Source organism: Aedes albopictus, chromosome 2 (assembly GCF_035046485.1).
Source record: "Aedes albopictus strain Foshan chromosome 2, AalbF5, whole genome shotgun sequence".
Taxonomy (NCBI): Eukaryota; Metazoa; Arthropoda; class Insecta; order Diptera; family Culicidae; genus Aedes; species Aedes albopictus.
The window spans coordinates 47,068,051-47,096,050 of NC_085137.1; the positions used below are offsets into that span (position 1 = coordinate 47,068,051).

The 28,000-nt window shown below is 40.7% G+C and overlaps 2 protein-coding genes, 1 long non-coding RNA gene and 1 pseudogene across 16 annotated transcripts in view; 3 read left to right on the top strand and 1 right to left on the bottom strand.

Annotated features, from left to right (window-relative positions):
* The window catches only part of LOC109421509 (uncharacterized), a 486,639-nt gene that overhangs the window by 198,932 nt on the left and 259,707 nt on the right, over nucleotides 1-28,000 (top strand). The gene's annotated exons all lie outside the window — the stretch shown is intronic.
* On the top strand, nucleotides 11,264-13,665 carry LOC134287578 (zinc finger protein 184-like). Its single transcript, XM_062849641.1, has 3 exons — nucleotides 11,264-11,411; nucleotides 11,478-12,616; nucleotides 12,877-13,665. Exons 1-3 carry the CDS (start codon nucleotides 11,357-11,359, stop codon nucleotides 13,624-13,626), a joined length of 1,944 nt encoding a protein of 647 aa, XP_062705625.1. The 5' UTR covers nucleotides 11,264-11,356; the 3' UTR covers nucleotides 13,627-13,665.
* Nucleotides 19,246-21,745, bottom strand: LOC134287580 (oocyte zinc finger protein XlCOF6-like; annotated as a pseudogene).
* LOC109410570 (uncharacterized) lies at nucleotides 26,329-27,684 on the top strand. The gene is made up of 3 exons (XR_009997387.1): nucleotides 26,329-26,544; nucleotides 26,600-26,856; nucleotides 26,918-27,684. It is a non-coding gene; the product is annotated as an uncharacterized LOC109410570 (long non-coding RNA).

A 28,000-nucleotide genomic window follows, 5' to 3' on the forward strand; every position in this document is an offset into this window, starting at 1 on the left:
AACATGTTTACGTTTCACTTAGCGAACGAAAATCCGATAACTGCAACGCCTGACAGCGTCAACAGACCATCAATTGACGTAAAATGAACGTGAACTTCATCCGACTGTTCATTTGGGCTAACATGGCGCACCATTCTGACATTTGTCGGTGCGATAACTGCAAATTTGTTGCAGTTACCGGACTTGCAGTTAAAAAGCATTGCAGTTAAACCGTTTGCACCGACCGAACGTCTACTGTACATATTGTTCACAAAACTCGCACCCGCACTAGCTGAAAGTATAGTAGAATATTAATATGCATTCTTTGTTTTGTTTTTCATGTTGTAATCCTATAATTATCTCAAATTCTTAATACATACATCATCGTCGCAGTACCAAATCGAAGTCACGCATTTAAGCACATGCAAAGTTGCAGTTGTGACGTAAATTTGAACCGGTTGCTGGTATTGCGCATCATTAAGCTACTTAAGAGCTGAAATTAGCACTAATCTAAATCGAGTTGCTATGTTTATAAGTAGGTTAAATATCAATTTTCGCACCGCCAGTCACTTCGGCTTCCAACAGAAAACGTAATCGTAGTAATCAATTATTATATATACAAAGCAATTTTCTCCAGATAACAAAATAAATCGATCATCTTATTGGAGCAATTTTCGACGGTTCACCTATATAGGTGCTCACGTTTTTAGGAATTATGTTTCCGATAATTTCGGAATTCTCATGATTTACCATTTACCTTTCAAACTGAATGAGTTTATTTTTACGGTTTGGTCGTTCAATAGGTTTACATTCTACGATGCATATTTCCCCGCATTAACTGGTGATTCGTGCTCAATCAAACCAATTTTAACATTAAAAAACCAAAAATTTGTTCCTTTGATGTCGCTCTTTTGGGTTCTGAACTGTAGGACTTATTTTAATGGTGTACAGTAGACGTTCGGTCGGTGCAAACGGTTTAACTGCAATGCTTTTTAACTGCAAGTCCGGTAACTGCAACAAATTTGCAGTTATCGCACCGACAAATGTCAGAATGGTGCGCCATGTTAGCCCAAATGAACAGTCGGATGAAGTTCACGTTCATTTTACGTCAATTGATGGTCTGTTGACGCTGTCAGGCGTTGCAGTTATCGGATTTTCGTTCGCTAAGTGAAACGTAAACATGTTGCAGTTAACGAACGTCTACTGTACCTCCAAAATATTGCAAAAATCTATGTGCGACACATGCATACAATATTTGCAGTTTTTTTCAGTGTATGAAATCTAAAATAAGCTCGACTGAAAAACAAACCTCATAATCCAGCTTTCATTAGATATATATATTCCTGTAGTTACAGAAATGATTATCTTTTATTATTCCAATATCTTGTGCTTTTGATATACTGTACGTTATTCTCCTCATTAATAGTTTCAATACTTCTTTAACTGATCAAAATTTGTTTCTTCCTGTAAGGAAATTATTGTGCAGAATTTGTTGTTGAGCGTACTGCTGTACCTTGTTCTCTAACTTGTTCCACAGTTCTTGGCAAGATGGCCCACTCATTAGCAAAAATGGCACTATATCCAGTGTTAGGCAATCATAAGTCAAAATGCCCCTCCTGACCACACCCGATACATTTTATATTCAAGGACTTCAGAAGTGATTACTCAAGAACTCACTGTACTTGAATCGCATTAACATTAAGTGGCATTCAATAGGTTATAAATCGCTTTTTATTCGAATTCCTGAGAGACTTCTAGTTAAGCCGAAAAGTTCATTTTTTATTGTTCGATTTTTTTTTTAAATATCCAATTCAACTAACCATTTGACTAGCATGATACTTAACAGGTTAGTGGTTAGCAACTGCTCTGAATATGTCGTCTAGCTTCAACGAATGCTTTAACTGTCATTTTGACTTCCTATCTTGCAAACTACCAAGACAGTTTAATTATTCTCACACATTGATGTTAATTTTCTTGAAGTTACAATTTTAGTCTTGTAAGAGAGGACAAGGCATTAGTTAAATCATGTCTTCATGTTAATTTGGTTGCAAGAGCCAACCATTTTACGTCTCGTAGACTTATTATACTTTACTGAGCAATGATAACTTCAATATATATCACCTGAGGTGGGTCCACAACAATCTCAGTATCTGCTCAGTTATATTCGCATTTGGAACATATTCAAATACTATTCGTTCCTGGTTTTCTAGTCACGCTCAGCCTAAAGTTTAGTTTTGTGTTTCGCCTTCTCAGCTGCAACTTAATTGGTGTGAAATTTCATTTGTAATGGTTAAATTTATCTATAAAGCCCAGATTGGAGTTCAAGAGAAATCGCTCAAGAAACTTCTAGAACGATTCCTGGCAGAAACTTTCTACGGTGACTGCCATTTGAACTGTCATTTCTTCGCAACTGCGTACTGCGATCGAAGAAAAAACGGTTTCTTTAGCGATTCAGCCAAGGAATTTCCCGTGCATCAAGATAGGCCGAGAAATTCCTTCTGATCTGCAAACAGCCCTTAAATCTGCGTTGGCTGGCAATCTGTTTCTTACGAAATTTACGACACTGTTGCGTTTTTAGTACTTTAATTTTTGATAACACAATTCGCCTTATACGGCTCTACAAAGAATCGACTATATCTGCCTTGCAGGTCTTACCGCCTTCAACGGCATTTCCACCTTCAACGGCTTTTTCCGCCTTCAACAGCTTTTCACTCTCCGACGGAACTTTCCGCCATCGACAGTTTTTCGCCTTAGTCGGCTCTTTCCTGCTTTTGAAAAGTCTTTCCGCCTTCAACGGCTTTTCTATCTGTAATCCTTTCCGCCTTTTACGGCTATTTCGAGAATGTCGCCTTCATTAGCTTTTATCGCCTTCATTGGCTTTCATCGCCTTCACTGGCTTTTAACAACAACGGCAAAATTTGATTTCAAAATATTGTTTCACCTCTACGCCTTCCTCGGCCATCCGGTTAACAAATTAATGCTTCATTCATCATTCAACATTTAAGTCTAGATTTAGGACAACAACCCTATTCAACGAGTATCAATATCACAATCAACAAAACTTGGATTTTCTTCACAGTTCTTTTTTTTTATCTGACAATAGTGATTGTCATCGATTTGAACTAAACAATACTGATCACCATCAAAATCTCTCACAGGTTGATTATTGTCATTAGTCGAAGGTACAAATACATTGTTTGATTCAATAGTTAGTATTGTCAGATTTCTTGAAACGTAAGCACCGCGCGGTCGTTGAAATGTTTCAAAAAGGGGCTTTGCAAAAAAAAAGTTCACGCGGTCTATCGTTTTCGAAAGGAACAGCCTCACCGTAGGAAACGCCGCAATGTTACTCCCCAATGGGGAGTACTTCATCCTTATGGGGAGTCCCCATAAGGATGAAGTAAAAAGGGAGTGAAAACCGCGGCCGTACCTTTCGGAAGCGGTAGGCCGCGTGCACTTTTGTGCACATCCCTCAATACACAATATTTACCTTTTTGATTCCAATGTTGAAATTCAATCACAAGTCATCACCTGAAGGTCATCACCACTCTGCATGCACCACACACACCACTCATCTCTTTCTTTTTCCAAAGACAACACTTCCCGAACCGAAATTAAACTAATTTCACATGCACTGTTCACCGTTCTCGTCGCCAATGTGAGAATCTTTCTCTGTAATGATTATTCAACAACTGTATTCATTATTTGTATACACTTTATTACCGATACTTCAATATTACATACAATGATTCACACTCCAGACAACAATAACAACATCTCCACATATGACAGATACTCAATGTAAACATACACGGTAAACGTAATGAAGTAACACAATAATTTATTATGTGCATACCACAAGGTACCACAAGTATCTCAGTCAAGAATTTATTCAGGATTTATTACTGATTCCTCCAGAAATTCGTAGAAAAAAATCGTTTAAAAATTTTTCTGATAATTCCTGGTAGAGTAAACGTTCCCTTAGTAATCTTACGATCACTAAATCATTCTATTTGAAAACAAAAAATACAAAAAAAAAGAAACAAAACTAAAAGCGCTTCATTCTTCTGTACCTTAGGTACCCAATCGTAAAAAAGCCAATTAATTTCTTCAGAAGTTTCTCCAAGGATTCCTTCAGGAATTCTCACTAAGACGATTTTGTTTCTTTCTTCTTTAAGAATGCCTAGAAGCATATTTTAAGTGATTAATGCAAGGCTGAGACTCATTGAGGATATTTATCGAGAATCATTCAGGAAACACTTCAAGAATTCCTTTGGGAATTTTTTGAAGGTTTTCTTAAGTCATTCTTCCAAAAGATCTCTTAAGAATTAGGTACCTAAAGATTCTTTTAGAATATCATTATTTAATATTTTTCCAAGGATTCTACAAAGGATATTTTTTTGGATTTTTCCAGAGATTACTTTAGCAATTCTACCCGGGTTTAATTCGAAATTTTAGAGGAATCCTTCAAGGATTCCTCTAGAAATTCCTTCATAAATATTTCCATAGAATTTTTTGGAAGTTCATCTAATTAATCCTCTTGCGATTTATCTAAAGATTCATTCTGAATTTATTCAAGTACTTTTGGAATTTCTTAAAATGATTTCATCAATCAGGATTTTTACCAATAATGTTGTACAATAAATCTTTTGGGAATTATTTTATGCAAGGATTTCTTCATGTATTTCTACAGTTACTCCTGCAAGATTTTTTTTTCAAAGATTCGTACACAAATTCCTCCAAGAAGTTCTATAGGAATTTTTCCTTTGGATTCTTTGAGTGTTTTCTTCAAAAATTATTGTGGTAATCCTTCAGGAATATCATTAATTTCATTTCATTTCATTTTCATTTTATTTTAGAATTATAAATGTGATATAATTTCCTTAACTGAGATTTGGACTTCCTTGCAGCAGCTTAGTTATTCTATATTCAAAAAAATGCTGGTAACATGGGATGAACTAAACATTGGAAAGGAAAAACTATTGAAAAACCCTTCCGAAATTGGAAATAGAGTTGGGATAGTTAGAGCAAAGGTAAAAATATTCTTATGCCAATATCACAGTCTGCGCGCCATCAGTTGTTCAAGCAACGGGTTTGCTGAAGTTGCACATCCCAACCAGAACATGGGGAGTACACGTTCGATCCATTCGTCGATGAGTTCCACCGTCGTTAATCTGTGGACATCTTCGGTGTGGTGAAACGGGTCCAAGTTGAGCATCATCTTCAGTAACCGGTTTTGTTTCACCTGGAGTTTCTTCCGATGGGTAGCGGCGCAATCGAACCAGGCAGGAAAACCGTACGTCATCGACGGCATGAACACCAATTTGTAGAGGAGTAGTTTCAACTTCTTATCCAGGTGAGAGCGCCTGTTGATTAGCGGGTATACTGCCGTGAATCGCATATCGGTCCCATTTGCATAGGAAATCCAACAGAGATGGGACTGATATGCGATTCACGGCAGTATAGCATTCTGGTGAGCCTGTCGCACTTTGTCCAGATTTTTCTTGACGTGGGTTAAGGTTAGCCTTCGGTCCAGGGTAAGACCCAGATAACCCACGTCGTCCGCCCATGGAATTTGTTGACCCCAGATGCAGATTTTTCGTTGCGGAAGATTTTGCGGGCTTCGCCTTCAAGTGAAGAAAATTGCTTGAGATTTACTAGCGTTTGTTTTGAGTTTCCATTTTTGCTGGTAGTCCGTTTTTGGTGGTAGTTGACGACTTCTTCATTGCAAAATTGTTTCGAACCTCCCTCACAAGACGGGAAAGCTGGTGGTTGGTGGAATGCCCGCTTCTGAAGCCAAATTGGACATCGGGGATAATCCGCGTGTTTTCTAGGTGTTGCTCGACACGTTTCAAGACTATGCGCTCGAGAAGCTTACTGAAGGCAGAGAGTAGGCTAATTGGCCTGTAATTGGTCGCATTCGTGGAGCCCTTGTTCGGCTTCGTCAGATAAATTTGATCGATGTGTGCGATGGAGGTGTTTACAGCAACCACGGTTCCCGGATCATCGGCCATTTGGTTGGTATGGGCTTCAGAAAAACTCGTGCCAAGTAACTGAGCTTTCTCTGAGGATGAAAGCGATGATGTTATCACCATGGCGCAAGGGTGGGCTGTATTCGGTTGATTTCCTCAGTGCATTTGAGATTCTCCAAAGTGTGTCTTGATCGTTGTTCAGAGTGCGGAGCGTTTCCTGGAATTTCCTACAGTTGACCTGACCACATTCTTCTCGGATTCTTCGGTTCAGTGACAGCACTATGCTCCGGTAGATAAGGTCTCTTCTTCTGTGCCATTGTCGCCGCCGTTTATTTCGTAGAGCGATCAGTCTGCGGGTACGTTGTCGTTGTTGTACTTCAGGGACCGAAACTGATTCTGCGTCTATGACGATTTTCGACAGAAACTTAATTGCAGTGTCAATATCATGCCCGTTGTCAAAGGTTGAGATGACTGGATAAAGTAGGTTCAGCTTTGAGTTGATTTCCCGTTGGAAACGAGACCATTCTGCACCCGCGCAGCAACGAAACTTCGGAGATGTCTGTATGGCAGGGGCAGAAAGGCTTACACTGAAGATTACCGGTGAGTGATCCGAAGAAAGTTCGTTTAATGCAAGCCGGTTAAGTTTTTGGAAAGATCATGATCCAGTGTGGAGGGACGACCGCGACCCGTGGGATGGAAAGTGAAGGCGTCCAGGAAATAAACATAAAAGTTGCGGCTTGTTGCCTCCTGTACCATTAGTGTTCCACGTTCAAGCTTTGTATGTTTTCAACCAGTTCCAGTGCCGATGTCGAGCGTTCAGATCACCCACTACAAAGAACGGTTCAGCCATTCTTGTCTAAGTTGAAATGTCGCGACGAAACTGTGTCCAGACTGCTCTCCTTTTCGCTCCAGGGAAGTAGGCGGCAATGATGTGAACGTTATCGTTGGTCGTTTTAATCGTGATGCCTACGCTTTCGATGATTTTAGTAGAGATGTTTAGCTCCGCAAACTTAATGCCTTTCCGAATCGCAATCAGGACTCCTCCCCCTCTTTCAGCATCGCTGGAAGTGCGATCAAAACGAACGCAGGAGAAGTGTGGATGGAAAAAAGGAACTTTTGGTTGTAATCAAGTCTCCGTTACTATACCGATGTCTATATTATGACGGACTAAAGAGACAAAAAATTCAAGCTTCTTGCTATATGAACGGATCATCCGTTCCAGTTAGCGAGACGCAAATTATCTAAGCTAGACATTGTAGATATATTTTGTTGTAAGCTCAAAAAGAGCTAGAATTTGTTCCTCCAAAATAAACCCAATGATTTTTTCTACCACACATCTTAGAATGCATCTAAAATATTTTTCAAGAACTCTTTCAGGAATTCCTCATTAAGGAATTCCTTCAAAATTCCATTAAAAACTCTCCCAAATATTCATTCAGGTATGGTTCTATCATGATCTCAGAGAGATTTTTTCCATGAACTCCCAGTAAGATTCTTCTTCGTATAAATCTTTTCTTGGAAAACTTCGTTATGTTTCGTCTGAAGGATTCCTTGAAGGACTTCATGACATTATCCTCAAAGGACTTTATGAAGCAATCCTAAAGGACTGATTGAAGAAAATCCTAAAAAAATCCTTAAAGGAATTCCTAAAGGATTCCTGGAGAAATTTTAGAAGAAATTGCTAAAGAAATGCTTGGATGAATTTATAAAGGCATAGTTGTAAGTACATATTCCTGAATCAATGACTTGAAGAATTTCTGAAGCAATCCCTGGAACAACTTCCGAATCTAATTCTTAGAATATTTTTTGTAGAAGTCCTTGAAGTAACCGCTACATAAATAACTGCTAGGTAACTGCTTGAGTGAAGCAATTCTCGAAATTCTTCAAGGAAGGAAATACCTGATGAAATTGTTGGAAAAATTTCCTAAAAGTTTCGTGGAGGAAATCTGAAAGAATCCTTGGTGATATTGCTGAAGGAATCTACGAAGGTACCAATAAAAAAAATCATGCATGTAATAGATTTTTAATGGAACTGTCTTCAGAAATATCGGAAGTATACATTTGATGGAAATTCTTGTGAAAATATAATTATAAATGTGAAAACTTTTTTCACTATAAAATAAACGATGCAAACGAATGCTAAATTAAATAAGTTCGTAATGAACTATGAAAAGTGTAAAGGATCATGTTTGCATAAAAATCCATTTACAGGACCACTGTGTACTGTTGTGATTCCGACGGGTGTGCTCAGATGTCGTATTTTTTATGGTTGCTTTGGACGCTGTTACAACTTGTTTTGCACATCAATATATCAACTAGCTCATCCAATTGTATCAATAAATAACTATTTTACATTTAATTAATAGATAAAACTTACATTATTTGCAAAAAATCAGCACCGCAAAATCACGAGTTAAGTAATCTCTGTTGTTGATGGTTGCCGGACTGTGCGGGCTAACCTGGCACCGATGACAGTTACGTTCATTGACGCCGTCGTCGTTGGTTGAAGACGCGCGTTGGTGGGGGCAGTTTATTTTTCTTGGGCACAAACTACACGCTCAGATGAGTTTACTCAAAACCAAGCGCAAAACTATATACAGTAGACGTTCGGTCGGTGCAAATGGTTTAACTGCAATGCTTTTTAACTGCAAGTCCGGTAAGTGCAACAAATTTGCAGTTATCGCACCGCTATCCGTCAAAACGGTGCGCCAAGTTAGCCCAAATGAACGGTCGAATGAATTTTGCGTTCATTTAACGTCAATTGATGGCTTGTTGACACTGTCAGGCGTTGCAGTTATCGGATTTTCGTTCGCTAAGTGAAACGTAAACATGTTGCAGTTATCGAACGTCTACTGTAGAGGCGATTTTAAAGTGCCCCACACTACACTGCAAAAACTGCAAACATTTATTTTATGTGAAAATACACATCGATCCAATTGGTCTTTCCACACATAAATTTTATTACCTAAAATATAACTAAGATATTTGTTGTTTATTGTCTAGATTAGTTTCACACATACTTGGTATGTGTTAACACCCATAGCAAAAAAATATGTGAGTTCACACATAATACCAATGCTTAGCGTCTGTGTCAGCCGCCGAAGATGCGCAAAGTGAAAAAATGGCGACTCAGTGTAAACATGTGCTGCAGGAGTTGTTCAGATATTTTACTTAAATCATCGCAGCTACCTTCCTTGGAGTACGGAAAAATCATAACCAGTTGCTTTACATCGATAAACACTTAGAAACTCGGGTGAAGAGCGCAGTTTTGATCATTATTCGGAGCTGCAAAGTTGATCAATTAGTAACTCACTGGTCGAAAATTATCAACCAACCTTCCAGCGCAATACAGTGTTTGGCTCTTTCTACATGAGCTTTCGACTTGTTAATTTGTTAATAAATCATATCAACTGCATCCATAAATGTTTCATCATTGATAAAACTTTTTTTTTCAAAAAAAAAACATTAAGCGCATATATTGATTTTATTTGTCATTCGGTATTGTTTTTATGTGTAATCACACATCAAAACGATAAATACCAAAAATAATTGGTTATGTGTGATTACACATAAACATCATTTGTCCAGACAAATTGCAAAAATATATGTGTACAAAACATAAAATAAATATTTGCAGTTTTTGCAGTGTATGCATACGTGTTTTCTTCTGTGTAAAGGGAATATGTTCCAATTCTAGCGTAACATGTGATAAGGGCCTAAGTCCAAAATGTAAACATTGAGAAATCTGCTTGAGAAGGTTTCCATGTATGTTCATAAACCGTATTTAGAAATCAAACACTGTATTAGTTTCACTTATGCAGCAAATGATGCGCATGACTGCTCCCTACATGCTGTCTAGCGCCAAAAATAGCATACTACATTGAAATTAGTATAAAAATTAAATTTTCGAACAGCAATGGACATTGGCCCTTTTGAAAATTTTCATTAACTTGGGCCCTAATACTTTGGCCCTTTAACAATAAGCAAATGACTTAGGCCCTAGTACATTGGCCCTATGAGCAACTACGAATCGACTTAGGCCCTTTTGAATTGAGCTAATTTTGAATAAAAAAAAGTTAGTTTGCATAAGTTTTCTTATATTTTACGTGATTATGCAAGAAAGAATCAGATTCAAATCAAAACCATGACAAATTCAATTAACGTACCAAAAGGCCTAAGGTCAATTGAGATCTAGTCCAACTTGGGCCCATTTACTTCGACTTAGGCCCAAAAGGAACTATGAATTTACTTAGGCCTTTTGAAAAATCATCAAAAAAGTCATGTTAAAATGGGTTTTTGGCGTGGGTGAGGAAGTGTATCGATAGATTACGTGAAACTTGATCACTGCAAAAACTGCAAATATTTATTTTATGTTTTGTACACATATATTTTTGCAATTTGTCTGGACAAATGATGTTTATGTGTAATCACACATAACCAATTATTTTTGGTATTTATCGTTTTGATGTGTGATTACACATAAAAACAATACCGAATGACAAATAAAATCAATATATGCGCTTAATGTTTTTTTTTTTGAAAAAAAAAGTTTTATCAATGATGAAACATTTATGGATGCAGTTGATATGATTTATTAACAAATTAACAAGTCGAAAGCTCATGTAGAAAGAGCCAAACACTGTATTGCGCTGGAAGGTTGGTTGATAATTTTCGACCAGTGAGTTACTAATTGATCAACTTTGCAGCTCCGAATAATGATCAAAACTGCGCTCTTCACCCGAGTTTCTAAGTGTTTATCGATGTAAAGCAACTGGTTATGATTTTTCCGTACTCCAAGGAAGGTAGCTGCGATGATTTAAGTAAAATATCTGAACAACTCCTGCAGCACATGTTTACACTGAGTCGCCATTTTTTCACTTTGCGCATCTTCGGCGGCTGACACAGACGCTAAGCATTGGTATTATGTGTGAACTCACATATTTTTTTGCTATGGGTGTTAACACATACCAAGTATGTGTGAAACTAATCTAGACAATAAACAACAAATATCTTAGTTATATTTTAGGTAATAAAATTTATGTGTGGAAAGACCAATTGGATCGATGTGTATTTTCACATAAAATAAATGTTTGCAGTTTTTGCAGTGTATAGGAATAACGGAAAATCTCGTTTGTTTACATTTTGGACTTAGGCCCTTATCACATGTTACGCTAGAGTTTTTTAAACTTCTTCACTGGGTTAAAATATTTTTCGGTGATCGTGTACACAAATCTAGGTAACTCTCGAATGATGTGTAATTTGTGCCCAAGCGCAAAATGACAGCTCAGATTAAATAATCTATCGTGTTTATAAACAAAATTAATTTGTGATTAAAATTTTTTGAACAGTTTTTATCGGTTTTTATCATAAATCCATTGAATTTTAATTTAAAATCTCCATGCAAAATGAATAGTGATGCGCAACCTTCATCGTGTTCAGTTGAGCCAGAGAAAATCACAGGTATTTGATTAATACTCAGCTTAAGCTGCATATTGTTAACTGTTTGTGTTCGCTCCTCAATTCCAGCTCCTCCACGGACACTGAACGATTTCTGCCGGATTTGTCTCCTGCGAAAGCCGTCGTTAATCCCTCTAACGAGTGAACTGAACGGCACTATGATTCCGGAGATGCTCTGGAAAGTATCCGGAACGATGCTGAATGCGCTCGAACAGCTGCCGCGGGTCATTTGCGAGCACTGCCTGACGAAGCTGGACCTGGCGTACAGCATCGCCCAGGAGTTCCGCAAACAGGAGGAAGTGCTGCGTAGTTTCTGCTGGAAGGGGGCTCTGATCGATCAGCTGGATGGGTTTCAACAGACCGAGGACGCCATCAAAGTGCCCTACTCGGACGAGGTGCTTAGGAAGTTGACTTCGGCGTCGCAGACGGTGGTAGCAGTCGAGGAAGATAAGCCAAAAGGAGAAAGCGAGCAACCGGTAATTCAGAAAGAATCAACAGATAAGGGAGAGAGCGAATTCAGTGGAGAACAGCTGGATGATATAATCGAAGAGGTAGGTGAAGTGATCGAGGAGGATGTCCAATCGACAGAAGATTTCGAGATGATTGTGGAGGAATCCAGCGAGAATGAAGAATCTCCGGCGAAAGACGAGAAAGTCGGCCTGGTAGATTGTAGCCAGGACGAAGAATCGCAAGACAGTGTCAAATCCATTAAAAAGGAAATCCAAGAGGACGATAAGGAGGCGGATTCAGCGACATTGGATGCTCCGTCCTTGATCATAACTAAGGTCGAAGAAGACGAAGAATGGATTGAGGAAGAGGAAAAACTGTCGGAGCAAATAGATGAACCGAGCGAATCGGAAGAGTTGGCCATCGTGAGCTGTGGTGAAACCGACGAATCGCAGGATCCCATCTGGTTCGATGAGGAGGAACCGCTGGACAAAGATGGCGATGATCTGAACAGTAATGATCGTGAACCAATCCAAGAGGAGCCACCCACTAGAAAAAGGCGAAAAAAGGGTGTGAGTTTAATTAAAAAAGACTTAAAGGAAGCGCCAAAACGGATCATCAAAAGTGAGGTCAATGCTGATGGATTGTACCACTGCAAAGTTTGCGATCGGACGTTCAGCGTGCAGAAAACTTTTCTCAACCATTTGCGCAGTCACGAACACGTTATGCAGGGTTCCTTCAAGTGTCCACAGTGCGATAAGGTAAGTTGGCCAAAGCAGTAAACCCTAACGATATGATTTCTGTAGAGGATACTTTTCATAGTATTTAATAAGTTGAAAAACTACCAAATCCGTCAATTTTTCTAATATAAATAAATTGTACACATACTTTAGACATTTTCCTGATGAAAAATACAATTGCTGCCTTTATCTTGTCAACATAAAGACGCATCTAAAGCCATAAATAGTTAACGATAGAGTAAAACTCTGAATAAAAAAAGAATAAATAAAAATCTTTCCAGGCATTTGGCACCAAGAACCGCTTGAAACGACACGTAGTGATTCACACCCGAGACCTGTCGTGTAGAGAGTGCAACAAAACATTCGCCAACGTGCATGAGCTTCGAGGGCACCAACAGGTCCACCTGAAAGGTAAGTGGAAATGTTCGTCGTGTGATTTTGTCTGCTACGCGAGAGATCTGATGAAAGAACACCGTCAAACGAGCAAATGTGCAAAATTAGCTGGGGTGAAACCACCGCCAAAGCCGGCTAGGCTGAAGGATCCAAAGTGTCCGTACGAGGGATGCGACTATAGGGCCACCAAATACGGTGCGATGTACGTGCACAAACGTAGCAAGCACCAGTCGACGTTTGAGTGCGACATGTGCGACAAGAAGTTTGCCTTCGCCAATCAGCTCAAACAGCACGAAACAATTCACACCGGAGAAAAGCCCTACCAGTGTGATGTCTGCGACAAACCGTTCCGACGGTTATACAGCTTCAAGGAGCACATGGCCATCCACGAGGGCGAGCAAAGGTATGTGTGCAACCTCTGTGGGAAATCGTTCGCTCGGCCACGCTATCTGGCGGCACATGTGGCCACGCACTCGACCAAGAGGCCGTTCGAGTGTACGATGTGTGGCGCCAACTACAAGACGAAGGGCGAACTGACGAAACACGTGAGGGCCAAACATGAAACGCTGGAGTACGGCAATGGGAACGATATCATCGAGGAGGATTACGATTATTTTGAGGACGAGATATATTTATAAGGTACATAACGTAGAATATAAATATTTAAGAACACTGAAGGTCGAAGAGCAAGTTTGTCCACTTTATGAAGAGAATTCTTCGAAATATCCGTGCCTTGTGTTCTCTATACATTTCTGGACTTTCATTTCAACTTGAAAGGGGATGTTAGAACGATTGGTTTGACTAATAGTTGCACAGGTTCCGCGAGGTTCTTGCATTTTGCAGTATTAGCTCTAGATTTTCCACAGTTATCCAAGTATCTATTTACATAAATGATCCTCTAAATCCACGCTTCCAAAACTCTGTTTTCGCGGCGCACTAGCCTTTTGCAGGTTTGCTAAAACAATATGAAAAAACGAGCTTGCGACACGTTGGGGCGCCACGAAAACCGAGCTTGGGTAGCTCTGCTGTAAATTGAAGTTGTCCATATAGCGGAAGTAAGCTGTAAATCCGCGTCTATTCAGCAAGACTATGCTGAGGGTAACGGGCTCGATTCCCAATTGTTCCAAAAACTTTTCCAAACGGAAATGTTCTTGACTTACTACAGTAGACGTTCGGTCGGTGCAAACAGTTTAACTGCAATGCTTTTTAACTGCAAGTCCGGTAACTGCCACAAATTTGCAGTTATCGCACCGACAAATGTCAGAATGGTGCGCCATGTTAGCCCAAATGAACAGTCGGATGAAAATCACGTTCATTTTACGTCAGTTGATGGTCTGTTGACGCTGTCAGGCGTTGCAGTTATCGGATTTTTGTTCGCTAAGTGAAACGTAAACATGTTGCAGTTATCGAACGTCTACTGTATATGAATGCAAAAATAATGAATCGGTAAAAGATAGTCAGCGAATACTGTTGGAGTGCTCATAAGCTGATAAGCAAGCTCTTCATCAGTTGAGACGTTACGCCAAGGAAAAGATGAAGAATTTCTGATGGAACTATAGTAGACGTTCGATAACTGCAACATGTTTACGTTTCACTTAGCGAACAAAATTCGATAACTGCAACGTCAGACAGGCATCAACAACCCGTCAATTGACGTTAAATGAACGTAAAATTCATTCAACTGTTCATTTGGGCTAACTTGGCGCACGGATTGACGGATAGTGGTGCGATAACTGCAAATTTCTTGCACTTACCGGACTTGCAATTAAAAAGCATTGCAGTTAAACCACTTGCACCGACCGAACGTCTACTGTATTTCAAAGTTATTCAACAATTTTCTTTAAAAAATCACGAAAAAATACAATATTTTTACGATTTTTCATGTAAAAGTCATGTAATTTTACATTGTTTTACGTGACTAATTTAATGAGCTACAGTAGACGTTCGGTCGGTGCAAACGGTTTAACTGCAATGCTTTTTAACTGCAAGTCCGGTAAGTGCAACAAATTTGCAGTTATCGCACCGCTATCCGTCAAAACGGTGCGCCAAGTTAGCCAAAATGAACGGTCGAATGAATTTTGCGTTCATTTAACGTCAATTGATGGGTTGTTGACGCCTGCCTGACGTTGCAGTTATCGAATTTTGTTCGCTAAGTGGAACGTAAACATGTTGCAGTTATCGAACGTCTACTGTACTAAAAGTTGTACAGTAGACGTTCGATAACTGCAACATGTTTACGTTTTACTTAGCGAACGAATATCCGATAACTGCAACGCCTGACAGTGTCAACAAACCATCAACTGACGTAAAATGAACGTGAATTTCATCCGACTGTTCATTTGGGCTAACATGGCGCACCATTTTGACGGATGGCGGTGCGATAACTGCAAAATTGTTGCACTTACCGGACTTGCAGTTAAAAAGCATTGCAGTTAAACCGTTTGCACCGACCGAACGTCTACTGTACAGAGTTGCCAGCATAAAATAAAACAAAGTTACCCAAGATTTAAACGTCATTACACTTCTTTGTCTCATCTGCATCAGTTTAAATTTGGTGCAGATGGTTGAGCATGAGATTGTCGATTCGAAGATTCAAGGTTCGAGTCCTGGAATAGGATTTTTTTGCGTCTCGATCCAGCTATAAGTTGATGAAACTACGCACTGCATCTAATTGCAATTTGCAATTTGCATTGCAATCTGGCTGCTATGTTTCGAAACCGTAGAGTGCATAGTAAGAATGAAGTTTCCCTTCATCGTGTAGTTGTGCTGATTTGTGGGTAGATAGATAACAAGTAAACAGAAGCAGTTCCATCATCGTATTGAATTGTTTTAGCTAAATTGATCATTAGGGGTACTCACTAAACAGATTGAATTGCTGCGTAAGCCATGATTTTCTGCTTATTTGAAATGTTTCATGATTTTGCGAATGAAATAATCAAAGATTGCCTTGGTGATCGTGACGTTTAATCAGTTTACGCTGTTAAGTGAATCCCCCTATTATCAAACCGATGCTCAATATTTCGCCCAGCTGATCTCGTCGACACGATTTATTGTCAACAAGTATAAACTAAATACAGTAGACGTTCGATAACTGCAACATGTTTACGTTTCACTTAGCGAACGAAAATCCGTTAACTGCAACGCCTGACAGTGTCAACAAGCCATCAATTGACGTAAAATGAACGAAAAATTCATTCGACTGTTCATTAGGGCTAACATGGCGCACCATTTTGACGTTTGGCGGTGCGATAACTGCAAATTTGTTGCACTTACCGGACTTGCAGTTAAAAAGCATTGCAGTTAAACCGTTTGCACCGACCGAACGTCTACTGTATCTAGCTAATCCTGGAATGGGCTTAATTGGCAGGTTCCGATCATTATTCCCGGTGTGCCAAAAACCGTTATTAACAAATAAAAATGTCCACCCAAGTGGTACCCGGCATTCAAAAGATATGCTATTCTAGTATCTCCTCTGAAAATTTGAAAATCTTTCATCGAGGGAAACTAAAGTTTTTGTAATTTGAAGATTTTGAGCCATTTCTCTAGGATTTTCTTATGAGTAAATATGCACGCACGGTGTGCCTGATACCACTACAGTAGACGTTCGATAACTGCAACATGTTTACGTTTCACTTAGCGAACGAAAATTCGATAACTGCAACGCCTGACAGTGTCAACAAGCCGTCAATTGACGTAAAATGAACGAAAAATTCATTCGACTGTTCATTAGGGCTAACATGGCGCACCATTTTGACGTTTGGCGGTGCGATAAGGGAGCGTCCATAAATTACGTCACGCAAAAATTGCCAATTTTCAACCCCCCCTCCCCCCTATGTCACACTTTTTGTATGAGACCTCTGAAATTTTTGTATGGGTTGTCACGCTTTACGGAACCCCCCCTCCCCCCTAAAAGCGTGACGTAATTTATGGACGTTCCCTAACTGCAAATTTGTTGCACTTACCGGACTTGCAGTTAAAAAGCATTGCAGTTAAACCGTTTGCACCGACCGAACGTCTACTGTACTAACAAACAAAAATGTACTCCAAACTCACACCCGGCGTTCGAAAGATATACTATTCTAGTATCTTCTCCGAAAATTTGAAAATGTTTTATCGAGGGAAACCAAATTTTTTACTGTTTGAAGATTTTCCTCTACAGTAGACGTTCGGTCGGTGCAAACGGTTTAACTGCAATGCTTTTTAACTGCAAGTCCGGTAAGTGCAACAAATTTGCAGTTATCGCACCGCCAAACGTCAAAATGGTGCGCCATGTTAGCCCTAATGAACAGTCGAATGAATTTTTCGTTCATTTTACGTCAATTGATGGCTTGTTGACACTGTCAGGCGTTGCAGTTAACGGATTTTCGTTCGCTAAGTGAAACGTAAACATGTTGCAGTTATCGAACGTCTACTGTATTATATATTTTGTAACTCATCTAAAACTTTGATTATATATCACATATTTTGCGATACTATTACAAAACTCAGTAAGTGTTTTTAACGTGTTTATAGATAAAGCAGTAGTACAGTAGACGTTCGATAACTGCAACATGTTTACGTTTCACTTAGCGTACGAAAATTCGATAACTGCAACGCCTGACAGTGTCAACAAGCCGTCAATTGACGTAAAATGAACGAAAAATTCATTCGACTGTTCATTAGGGCTAACATGGCGCACCATTTTGACGTTTGGCGGTGCGATAACTGCAAATTTGTTGCACTTACCGGACTTGCAGTTAAAAAGCATTGCAGTTAAACCGTTTGCACCGACCGAACGTCTACTGTATGCATATCTCCAATGAAATTGAAATAAAAGCTTAAAATTGTTGTTACTAATGATCATTCAAATGTAAAATTTCTAAATTCACGGAAGACACGTTAGTAACATGACGTATAAAAGCTGGGTAGTAAAACGATTAGCATTTAGGTTTACTTTAACAGCTTCAATATCCTAAACATTATACCAACGATTGACAAAGCTTCCTAGAAATACCAAAACATTGGGCTGTTAATTCAGTTTAGCTCTCGTTTCACCATGAAACGTTTTCAAATTCACCAACAAGATACCAATATATTTATAACGTGCTTAAAAACAAAAAAAAAAAAACGGTGCCAAACACTTCCTCTCAATTAAATGTTGCCAAATGTGGAGCGGACCTGGTGTGATGGTTAGGACACTTAGCTATCACGCCGAAGACCTGGGGTCGAATCCTACTCCCGACAAACTCACAAAGTTTGAGTTCTTTCTTCGGAAGGGAAGTAAAGCGTGGGTCCCGAGATGAACTAGCCTAGGGCTAAAAACCTCGTTAATACAGATAAAACAAAATGTTGCCAAATTTTCAGAGAAGTTGCTTAAATATTTATTGTACTTTTGGAATTTGTGAAACTCATGACGCCGTTCAACACTAGTTCGTGTCATGGGATGAAAAAATAATAATAATAGGGGTTTGGGACCCTAGAAAATGCGTATATCAATTGAACACCCCAAGTTCTCAATTCAAACTTCGGTCTTTTACTGCGAAGTCCAATATTTTTTCGAAAATTCTTTCACTATGACACTTCTAGGGTTTCAAAACCCTGTTCTTTTTTTCTCATCTCATAATATGATTTTTTTTTAAATTTTGTTTAGCAGTCTTATTATTTTTTAAGATATAAAGAACACCGCATATTCCCATATATGAGCTAATTCTATGAAAATATAGGGAAATCTTCAGACAGTTAAAACTTTGGTTGCCCTCGATAAAACATATTCAAATTTTCTGAGGAGATACTAGAATAGTATATCTTTCGAACGCCGGGTGTGAGTATGGAGTACATTTTTGTTTGTTAATAGTGGTATCAGGCACACCGTGCGTGCATATTTTCTCATATAAGAAAATCCTATAGAAATGGCGAGATTTAAACACCGTAGTGTCTTCGGCAAAGTTGTAGAGTATTGTTCTAACTATATCCTAACAATATCTCTGGCATCTTTTCGGAGCAAATTTGTGAATTTCTGAGTAAATTTCTGTGAAAACGGCTAAAAAACACAAAATCGATTTGATACACCTTTAAATCTTCATCAGTTTGGCTCAATTTTGGACTGAAGACTTGGTTTTGCATGTGGATTGATAATTTGATGTGTCACGGGGAATCGGAGAAAAAAAGTTTCAAAGTGAACAGGTCTAAACTACACTGCCCCCACTCGCATAACTGTTCCATATGAATAGGGACCCCAACAAAGATGGGACTGTTATGCGAGGGGGGGGGGGGCAGTCCAAGTTTTGACAGTTTATTGAATAGAACATTATAGTCATATAATCCAGTATAGGCGATACAACTAGATGTGGTATTCAACTAATTTTCATAATAATTCTCGCGCTTAGTATCATACTGGCATATATGCAATGATCGATTCGGTTTGATGGTCGCCACCTGCAGTCCTTGTTCAAGTCATTGGCCTTGAAGCTCCTCTACTTCTTGCTTCACGGTAACCGTTGACTGTTCACTATCCTGTCCAACACTTGTCAAGTTCGTATTGTTGGCAGCTTTCTCGTGAGTCTTTTCGTGTCTCACTAGTTCGCCCCGGTATCGAAACTTTTTACCACAAGTTTCACATCTGAAAAGATTGAACATGGCTTAATAATATTCAACACGACTAGTAGACAAAAATATTACTCGAAATTCAATGTAGAATTGGCATGCCTCACAAGGTGCTGCTTCAAACTTCTCTCCCGCACGAACGTTTTTCCGCATATTTCACATGGAATCTGTTCGGTTGCGGTGTGTGCTGCCACGTGTTGATCCAAAGTAAACTGGAAGATTCAAATTTCTATCAATAAAAACTGTTAAACTCAACCTAATGAGTTTCGGAACCTTTGAACGGAAGCTTTTCGGGCAAAGATGGCAGCGGAACTTCTTCTCTCCCGTGTGAACGAACTGATGCATCTCCAGTTTCTGTCCAGTGGGATATCGCTTCGGACAAAACTGACACTGGAACTTGGGCTCGTGAATTGTCTTATGATTATACATGGCGCCTTTCTTCGTGGTACTGTAGTTGCAGCCCTCAAAATCACAGTTTATTACTGGAAGCGGTCCTTCCGGTTCCTTGGGTGCTCCGTGGGCCGACTCCAGATGCGTGTTCAGAACACTCCGGAGCCGATACCGTTTACCACAAATTTCACAGTGAAAGCCCTTCTCGCCGGTGTGAGTCCGTTCGTGACGGTTCCGGACATTCTGCGTCTTATAGCTATTCGGACAGAAATGGCACTTGAAGGGCCGCTCATTCGTGTGACTTCTTTCGTGGCGTGTCAAGTGTGGTTTCGTGGCGAATTTCTTCTGACAAATCGTACAGGTGTATCGTCCGTCTTCCCTTGCCTTGTGGAAACGCACATGTCTCTTCCAGGCAAACTTACTGACCAGCTTCATGTCGCAAATCTGGCACGTGTACTCGGTATCACTGTTCTCGCCATGGTAGGTTTGCATGTGACCGTACAAGGCGGCCATCGTTGACATGCGAATCGGACATTTGGGACATTTTATTGCACTGGCATGCATCCGAAAATGCTTGTGAAGCAATATAAGGGAAATGATTTTTGCCGGAAGGCCAGCCTCTTTACATTCCTCGCACTGGTACGGAATCATTCCAACGTGCTCCGGTAGATGCGCCTCAAGACTTTCGACATTTTCGTGTATGTGCCCACAGATATAACATTTATTTGGATCGAGCATAGCTTTTTTGATTTTACTTTTATAGCGATTATTGACACGCTTCTTAATGTTTTTCTTTGATTCTTGATCTGGAGGTTCCTCCGGCTCCAAGTCTAGTCCGGTTCCTGTTTAATAGTTTTGGGCTCGCTTACAGTAGGTGTGGCCTCAAGACTAGCATTCAACGGTTCCTCGTTAACAACCAAGTTCGTACCGCCCTGATATTCGTTCAACTGATCGATCAACGAACGATCTTTGGAACTGCTGAAGGACTCCAGCAACGCATAGCTCGCGGCAAATCGTTCCCGTGCATTATAAGCATTCTCCAGTGAGTCCAAACAACCCTGGCACACCTTACTAGGAAACGCATCTTCTAGGACCAGCTCGAGTCCGGTGACCGACCGGAACACATGAGGAATCGGAAGCCCACCGATGTAGGATACTAGGGACACAAGAAAATCCGGAGTTGTGCGCAGACACAGCCGACAGTATTGGTCCAGTACGCGAACGTCCTGAACCTCCGGACTCGGGCCGCGTTCGTCTTCGCTTGGCGGTGGTTCTTGTTTCACTAAAACCAGACGTTGTTTGAACTTAAATCAATGAATTTCTAACTGAAAAGCGTACCTTCAAAACTGCTGCACCCCGCTTCATTCATTTCAAATTTTTTATTTATAAAAACCAATAGTAAAACCTATTTATTGTGATGTTTATCGTCAAAATCCCGATCGTTTACGATGCACTTGGATGAGTGGGTGGGTGTCGATGTAAAAGATGTAAACAAACACTAGTTTTATGAATGAATGCGCATATGAATGAACGTCCCGAAAATGCTGGCAAAAGTTTTGACGCCGACAGCATGCACACAGAAGGTCCAACGAATCTGAATATGCCAGGTATGTAAAATACAGGGAGGGTGCAGGCACGTCAAACTCGAACAAACTACGCCTACCTAACATGCATCGAGCGGGCCTTCCCAAACAACACAATGCGATTTCGCGGGCCACCCCCATCGAGAAAACAAACCGATTTCCAAGCAGGATTCGACTAGACTTCTGGTCGCGTTGCCAGTCACACTAACACACTCGCAAAAGATGAGCAGTAGGCCTACCAAGGGGTGGATCACTATTGGAACATTACAGTAGACGTTCGATAACTGCAACATGTTTACGTTTCACTTAGCGAACGAAAATCCGTTAACTGCAACGCCTGACAGTGTCAACAAGCCATCAATTGACGTAAAATGAACGAAAAATTCATTCGACTGTTCATTAGGGCTAACATGGCGCACCATTTTGACGTTTGGCGGTGCGATAACTGCAAATTTGTTGCACTTACCGGACTTGCAGTTAAAAAGCATTGCAGTTAAACCGTTTGCACCGACCGAACGTCTACTGTAGATGTATGAAAAATATGTGCTGCATTTAAATGCATTTTCATGCATTCAATTATTCAATCAGTAAACAAGCAACCCATGACTTGCTACAATACTTGACTGTTGTCATTGCAAGTGTCATTGTCTAACAATCAACTTTGTCAACCCTCACTTGCGCTAATTAACTTGCCACTAGGATAATAGACCATTCCCGTCAAAAAATTTTATGTGCTCTACGGCTTTCCGACAATTTATTGAGCAAACTTTCCCAAAGAACCCATATGTTTTGAAGCCTCTAACTATTGAAAAACAATGAAAATACTGCGAAGTAGCACTTTAGCCCTGTAATCTCCTTTAAAATTGTTTTCCACAAAGCTCGATGAGCCCCTCTCTCCTCTACGGCTTTCTCGGAGAGATGCGGAGAATTTTCAATCAGCTGGCTGTCAAATATGACGTTTGTATTTTTTGTTTTGATCAGCTCCCATCCGCTCTGACCAACCACCATAAAAACTAGTCCACCTGTCGAAGCAGATTCCTTGTCGTGAAAATTTCGTTGACCCGCACAAATCCGTGAATTTAGACCGAAACCGAAAACAATAAATGATGCCGCCGGGAGCGCAACAAGTCCTGCCAGGTGTTCGGGTGAGCTAGCTGTAACGTTTGCCTATTTCCCGCCCAGGAGAAATCTGGTTAGAATGGTAGGGACAACTTGACCAGGTTGCGGGGCCCGAGGCTTTCGGTTCGCCACATCCAGGTTGGATTGGAATCTCCCCAGTTTGAGTGAAGACGGTGCCACGATACTTCTACTGCTGCTGCTGTTTTTGCCATCGCTCAGCAGTTCCTCAGATTTGGAAGTTTGTGCTGGATCCTGCGCCGATCACGTTAGTTTGTTGGGCGACAAAAATAATACACAATACAGTGTTGATTGTTTTGGGCACAAAGGTTTTCAGTGTGTCATCGCTTTCCGCCGCCTGATTTCCGTCCTGCCAGTTGACCTGTGGCACGGGAGCGATGCCTCCGCGATCTATGTGGAATTCTATTCGGATCCGGTGTATCTTTTTGTGCTTGTTGCCACTGGGCAGTTTGTATTTGATCGGTTCGTTCAGAACCGACCTGCCGCATGATATCATCCACCGAGCGAACTCAGTACCTATTTGGAAACTCTTTCATCTATAGCAACTAAAATGTGGTTGGAATTTGCAGCTCGGTCGGTACTGAGTGGCTTCTTCATAGAGGATCTGGAACTTCCGGTGGCACTCATTGGACAACTGTACGGTGCTCGGGGACTAGACATTCGGATGCTGCGGTTCATGCTGAAACGCTTCCGGGCCTGAAAAAGTCCGGGTATCTTACAGCTGCCGCAGTCAAGCATCGGTCAACAGGCCGGAACGTTGGTTCAGAGTCTCCAAAGACTCGTTTGGCCGTATACGGAAGTGAGGTGTCCGATGGCCATCCAGACTCTTGTTGGGTGATATGTATTCGACAGGGACGACAACGGCCTTATCGAAACCGGAACTCTCAGAGCTTTTTGCCGAGCAACCCGGCGACTGATATAGGTTGACGTCCAACCATACATCGTCCTCTCGTTGAAAAACGGAGAATTGGCAAGCAAACTGCTATTACAGCTGCCCAGCGACTTAGTGTAGGGTAGAGTTTCGAACAAGGGAAAACTCGGAAATTTGAAACCACCAGGGAAAAGTCGGGGAATCCTCGGGAATTCTTGTTGTCCACCGAGAATTTTCAACGTTTGACGACGGTTGAAATTTTTACAATTCCCTCTTGATGAAAAGCTAGAGTAGATGATGATGAATTCGATTTTTTTTAAACTTTCATTTGAAAGTGCAGAAGCATTAGGACGAGAATCTGCGGATTATACTGTCAAAGACTATTGAACCAATTCTTGATAAATACCGATGTAACGAATATAAACCAGTCTGGGACATCTTGCCATCGAGAAAAAAACATTCAAAATGAATCGTAGTGATAATACCTTTAAATTGTAATCTATTGCGAATCTTTTCTGAAATTCCGTTTTCTCTGAAATTTTATAATACTTTGAGGGAATTTTTGTTCTTCTATTGTGAGGTTCTCTTAACCGTTCAGAATATGGGTACCGCACGGTACTCACCGACGCATCGTTGTATTACAAATTAACCACTTCTCGTACTGCCGTGTGCGGCATAGTTGTCCCATGTTAATAGGGATTCCCATAGAACATGCGACAACTATGCTGCACAGGCGCTGTCCATAAACTACGTAGACTCAATTTTGGCAATCTCAGATCCTCCCTCGTAGACTTTTGTTCATACAAAATTTTCGAAATTTGTATGGATCGTAGACTTTGGCCAGACCCCTCCGTCCCCCTTCAAGTCTACGTAGTTTATGGACACGCCGACACGGCAGCGCGCTCCTCAGTACTTTTTTCTTCCTGCAGCTGCTTCTGCTGCATCTGCAGAGGAAACCTCCGACCGAAAATTGATGTCGGATTGGTGGAATGTGCAGACGTTTTCGACTCTGACTGCTACTCTGTCTCTGATACTCTGATGCGCTGTCGAATCGATACCGATAGGATTTCATTGGCTTCGTGCTCCTCCGGAATCGGCGGTCCACTGAAAACCCCAAAATGTGTATGTACTGTGACTCGATTAGCGGTGTAACCAATTGAACTGATACGCAGCGGGGGACGATTTAACGCTTACTGCTACTGTGGGGATATGGAAGGCGTCCACAAGGAGAAAGCATTCCGGAAACTTCCCCAATAGTTATACGCCTGACGCTGCCGTCGGCATCGAACTGCGACGATTGATGGTAGAGATGTTAAGACCGCTGGGACCGGGTGCGACATTTAAATCCTTGTGAAATCATCCTCAGTGGCGTTCTGGGAAGATCATAGAATGTGAGTAAACGGTTCATGCAAATAAAATAAAAATATACTTACAAATTCCTCCTCCATTCGTATCTTTTTCGTAATCGGGGGAGTATATGATTCTTGTCCTTTTCTCCCTCGGGATCGTAGTTGTTTCGCTGCTGCTGCCGCTCAGCATTTGCCAGTTCCGATTCTCAATAGGTTTCTATATTCCGGCCTGTCCTAGGGCCTGCCAGTACTTCCGCTGTTGCCTGAGCTGTGGTGTATATGCATCCAGGATGTTGACATTCATGTTCGATGAGGCGTCCTTTTATTTAGATGTGATTAGTGGAAGTCCGTGTTTAGATTAGAAGTGTTCACACCAATGGGGGTAGACGGAATCGGCAACCGTGCTTGTTTTTCTTTTGATGCACCGGAATCGTCAATAAAAAAATCCTCCGGAGGCGAGTATCGCGTAATCCAATGGAGCTGCAGCGGGTTTGACATTTCACATGTAAACATGTCAGGTTGCCGACAGGGTTGGAAGCATAATCTCCACACTCAAAAACATCTCCACAGACCAGGGGTGTGCACACTACTTCGCACGGCGATTTTTATATCAAATTGGAGAGAATTTTCGAGTTTTCAAAAAATTGTATGAAAATCAGGAATACATATAAAAAAAATTTAAAAACGGCAATGATCATAAAATTGAATTCTCTTTCGAAGAAAAATGCAAAAAAGTGGGGTTAGGTCAGACGGGAATGGTCTATTGTTAATAACTTGAGTACCGATACATTTCACTGAAGGCCACCAAATTCCTGGTGGTCCCGTACAGACGTGGAATTTTGCGGCATTGGGAATGCGTGCATTGTGTTGGGGATGTAGTCGTGTTTTCTACTTTGACTGTAGAAGACGGTCTTAACCGCACATTACCTGGTCCTGAGCCGTTGTGAGGTTTCTGTTGAGTAGATTATCCTCCCCCCCATTTCATAGAGAAGAGAAAAAAAATACTCGTATTTAAGCTTTTAGATTTTTTTTTCAATAAAATAACTTGAATTAAAACACATTAAAATATTTCACTCAACTCTTTCATGCTTTCATTCCCATGGTTCTCCATTAGACCGGCCCACATTTGTATGGCGAGAAAGAAAAGTTGGAAAAACTCACGGGGCACCCTCTAGAATTGTGCCTTTGGATGAGAAGAACAATCCGTGAAAGATTCAGCTCAATCGGTTTAAAACTGAGCTGGCGCAAATGAGTTGAAGGTTTGTATGGGATTTTCAGTCCAAATATATGGGAAATTGGATGGCCTACAGTCTCTCACTCAGTACGCCGGTTCAGCGAGTTCGATTTAGCTCAGCATTGAAAGAATGGTAGTTGATACCCTAAGGAACAACTTTGTAGAAGACCATATCATGATCAGGGGGTGCGACACTGTAATCTTTTTCGAATAATTTTAAAAGATTAAAAAAGATTCGAAAAGATTCAAGATGATTCGGCGAGATTAATATATAAAAAAAAGTGCACCCGTCAGTTTTATTAAAATAGCTGGACCATTTCGTTCAGTGTTTGTTTTGGTTTTGAGTAATGAAGCGATCAGCATAGTCAACATCAGATCAGTTCGGGAACTGAAAATGAACAAAACTGAAGGTAATTTGCTTTAATTTACATTAATATAAGTATTTAAAATCTAAATCTAATTCAGCTGCAGTTCAAGCGCCGTCACCGCTTCACATACGTAAGGTAATGCTCCCGCAATGCGACCGATATCCGCGCCATAAGGAACGTTTCCATCGCCGGAAAGTTGATCGAGATGGCCATTCAGTCACTGCGATTCGTTGACCCTCAGGTGTTTACCAAGGCACATCGTCTGTAGAAACTTTCCCGTAATGCAGTTCTTCGGCCAAAGCGAAACCATTGGCTCCGTTTTTCTGTGTAGTCGCTGGTCTACAGAACGCTGAGGTAGGTTCGGAACTATGCAATGGCTAAACATAGGTATCTCAACATTCAATTCAATCTGCAGATAGCAACGCACGAGACGATTCGCAAGGAGCGCAACCCGGTGGTCAACCCGAGGCAGGTAATATGGAAATGTTCGAAAGAACGCCATCGGCAACCCGAAGCAGTTCGTCATCCTGGCGCACTGCATCTTTCACAGCATCCACGGAGTGTGTCCTATCGTGGCTCGAAAAAGTGATCGGTCGCCACATCGAGCTGATCCGGGTGGCCGACATCAGTGGTGTTGATCTATGCCATATAGCGGTCCGAGCTTCCCAGGAGTACTGCATTGGCCTGTGCCATAACGAGCAAGATATATGTATCTCTATTCTGTCCAAGCAAAAGGAGTACTTCAAGCATCCGCTGATCGAAATATAGGTGTGTTTTGTGAATTTTGATAGCAAACATGAATTTGTAGAATTGTTATTCCGAAATGCCTTTTTATTGGATATAGTGGATACACGTCGGTGAAAAGCATCTAGATCTTCAGTTTATCATTCAACACAACTTCACACGGATTCCTCCAATTATGTTTGTAGGTATCGGTTGATCATCTTCGTTTCCCGTTCAGCTTAGAGAGCTATGCAGTGTCGGTATTGGTTATCTCAATTGACTAATCCTACTAAAAACAGTCCAATAAACAGGTGACTCCTCCTAATTCATGGTGTGATTAACCCTCCTTGTGCATTGGGGTCATTTATGACCCAAACCGTGCACTACGTCAGCGAGCTGCTGCCAACGTAATGCATGAGGAAGGTTAACTCATGCTTACGGTACCTAGGAATGAATTATTAGGGTAGTCTAATGAAAACCCAAGAGATGTATTGTGCATCACCAGGCAACTTAAGTAAACTTGGTGACCATCTCAACGGCAATTTCTGAGTACAAGGAAGAACAACTTAAGAACATTTATATATTTTTGAAGTAAATCGTAAATGTATTGTGTGTGTCACCAAACAACTTCAGAGGACTTGGTGAACCTTCTCTACGACAAGTTCTGAGTACCAGGTAGAATAACTTAAGAAAATTGGAAGTAAATGAACTGTGCGTCACCAAACAACTTTAGAGGACTTGGTGAACCTTCTCTACGACAAGTTCTGAGTATCAG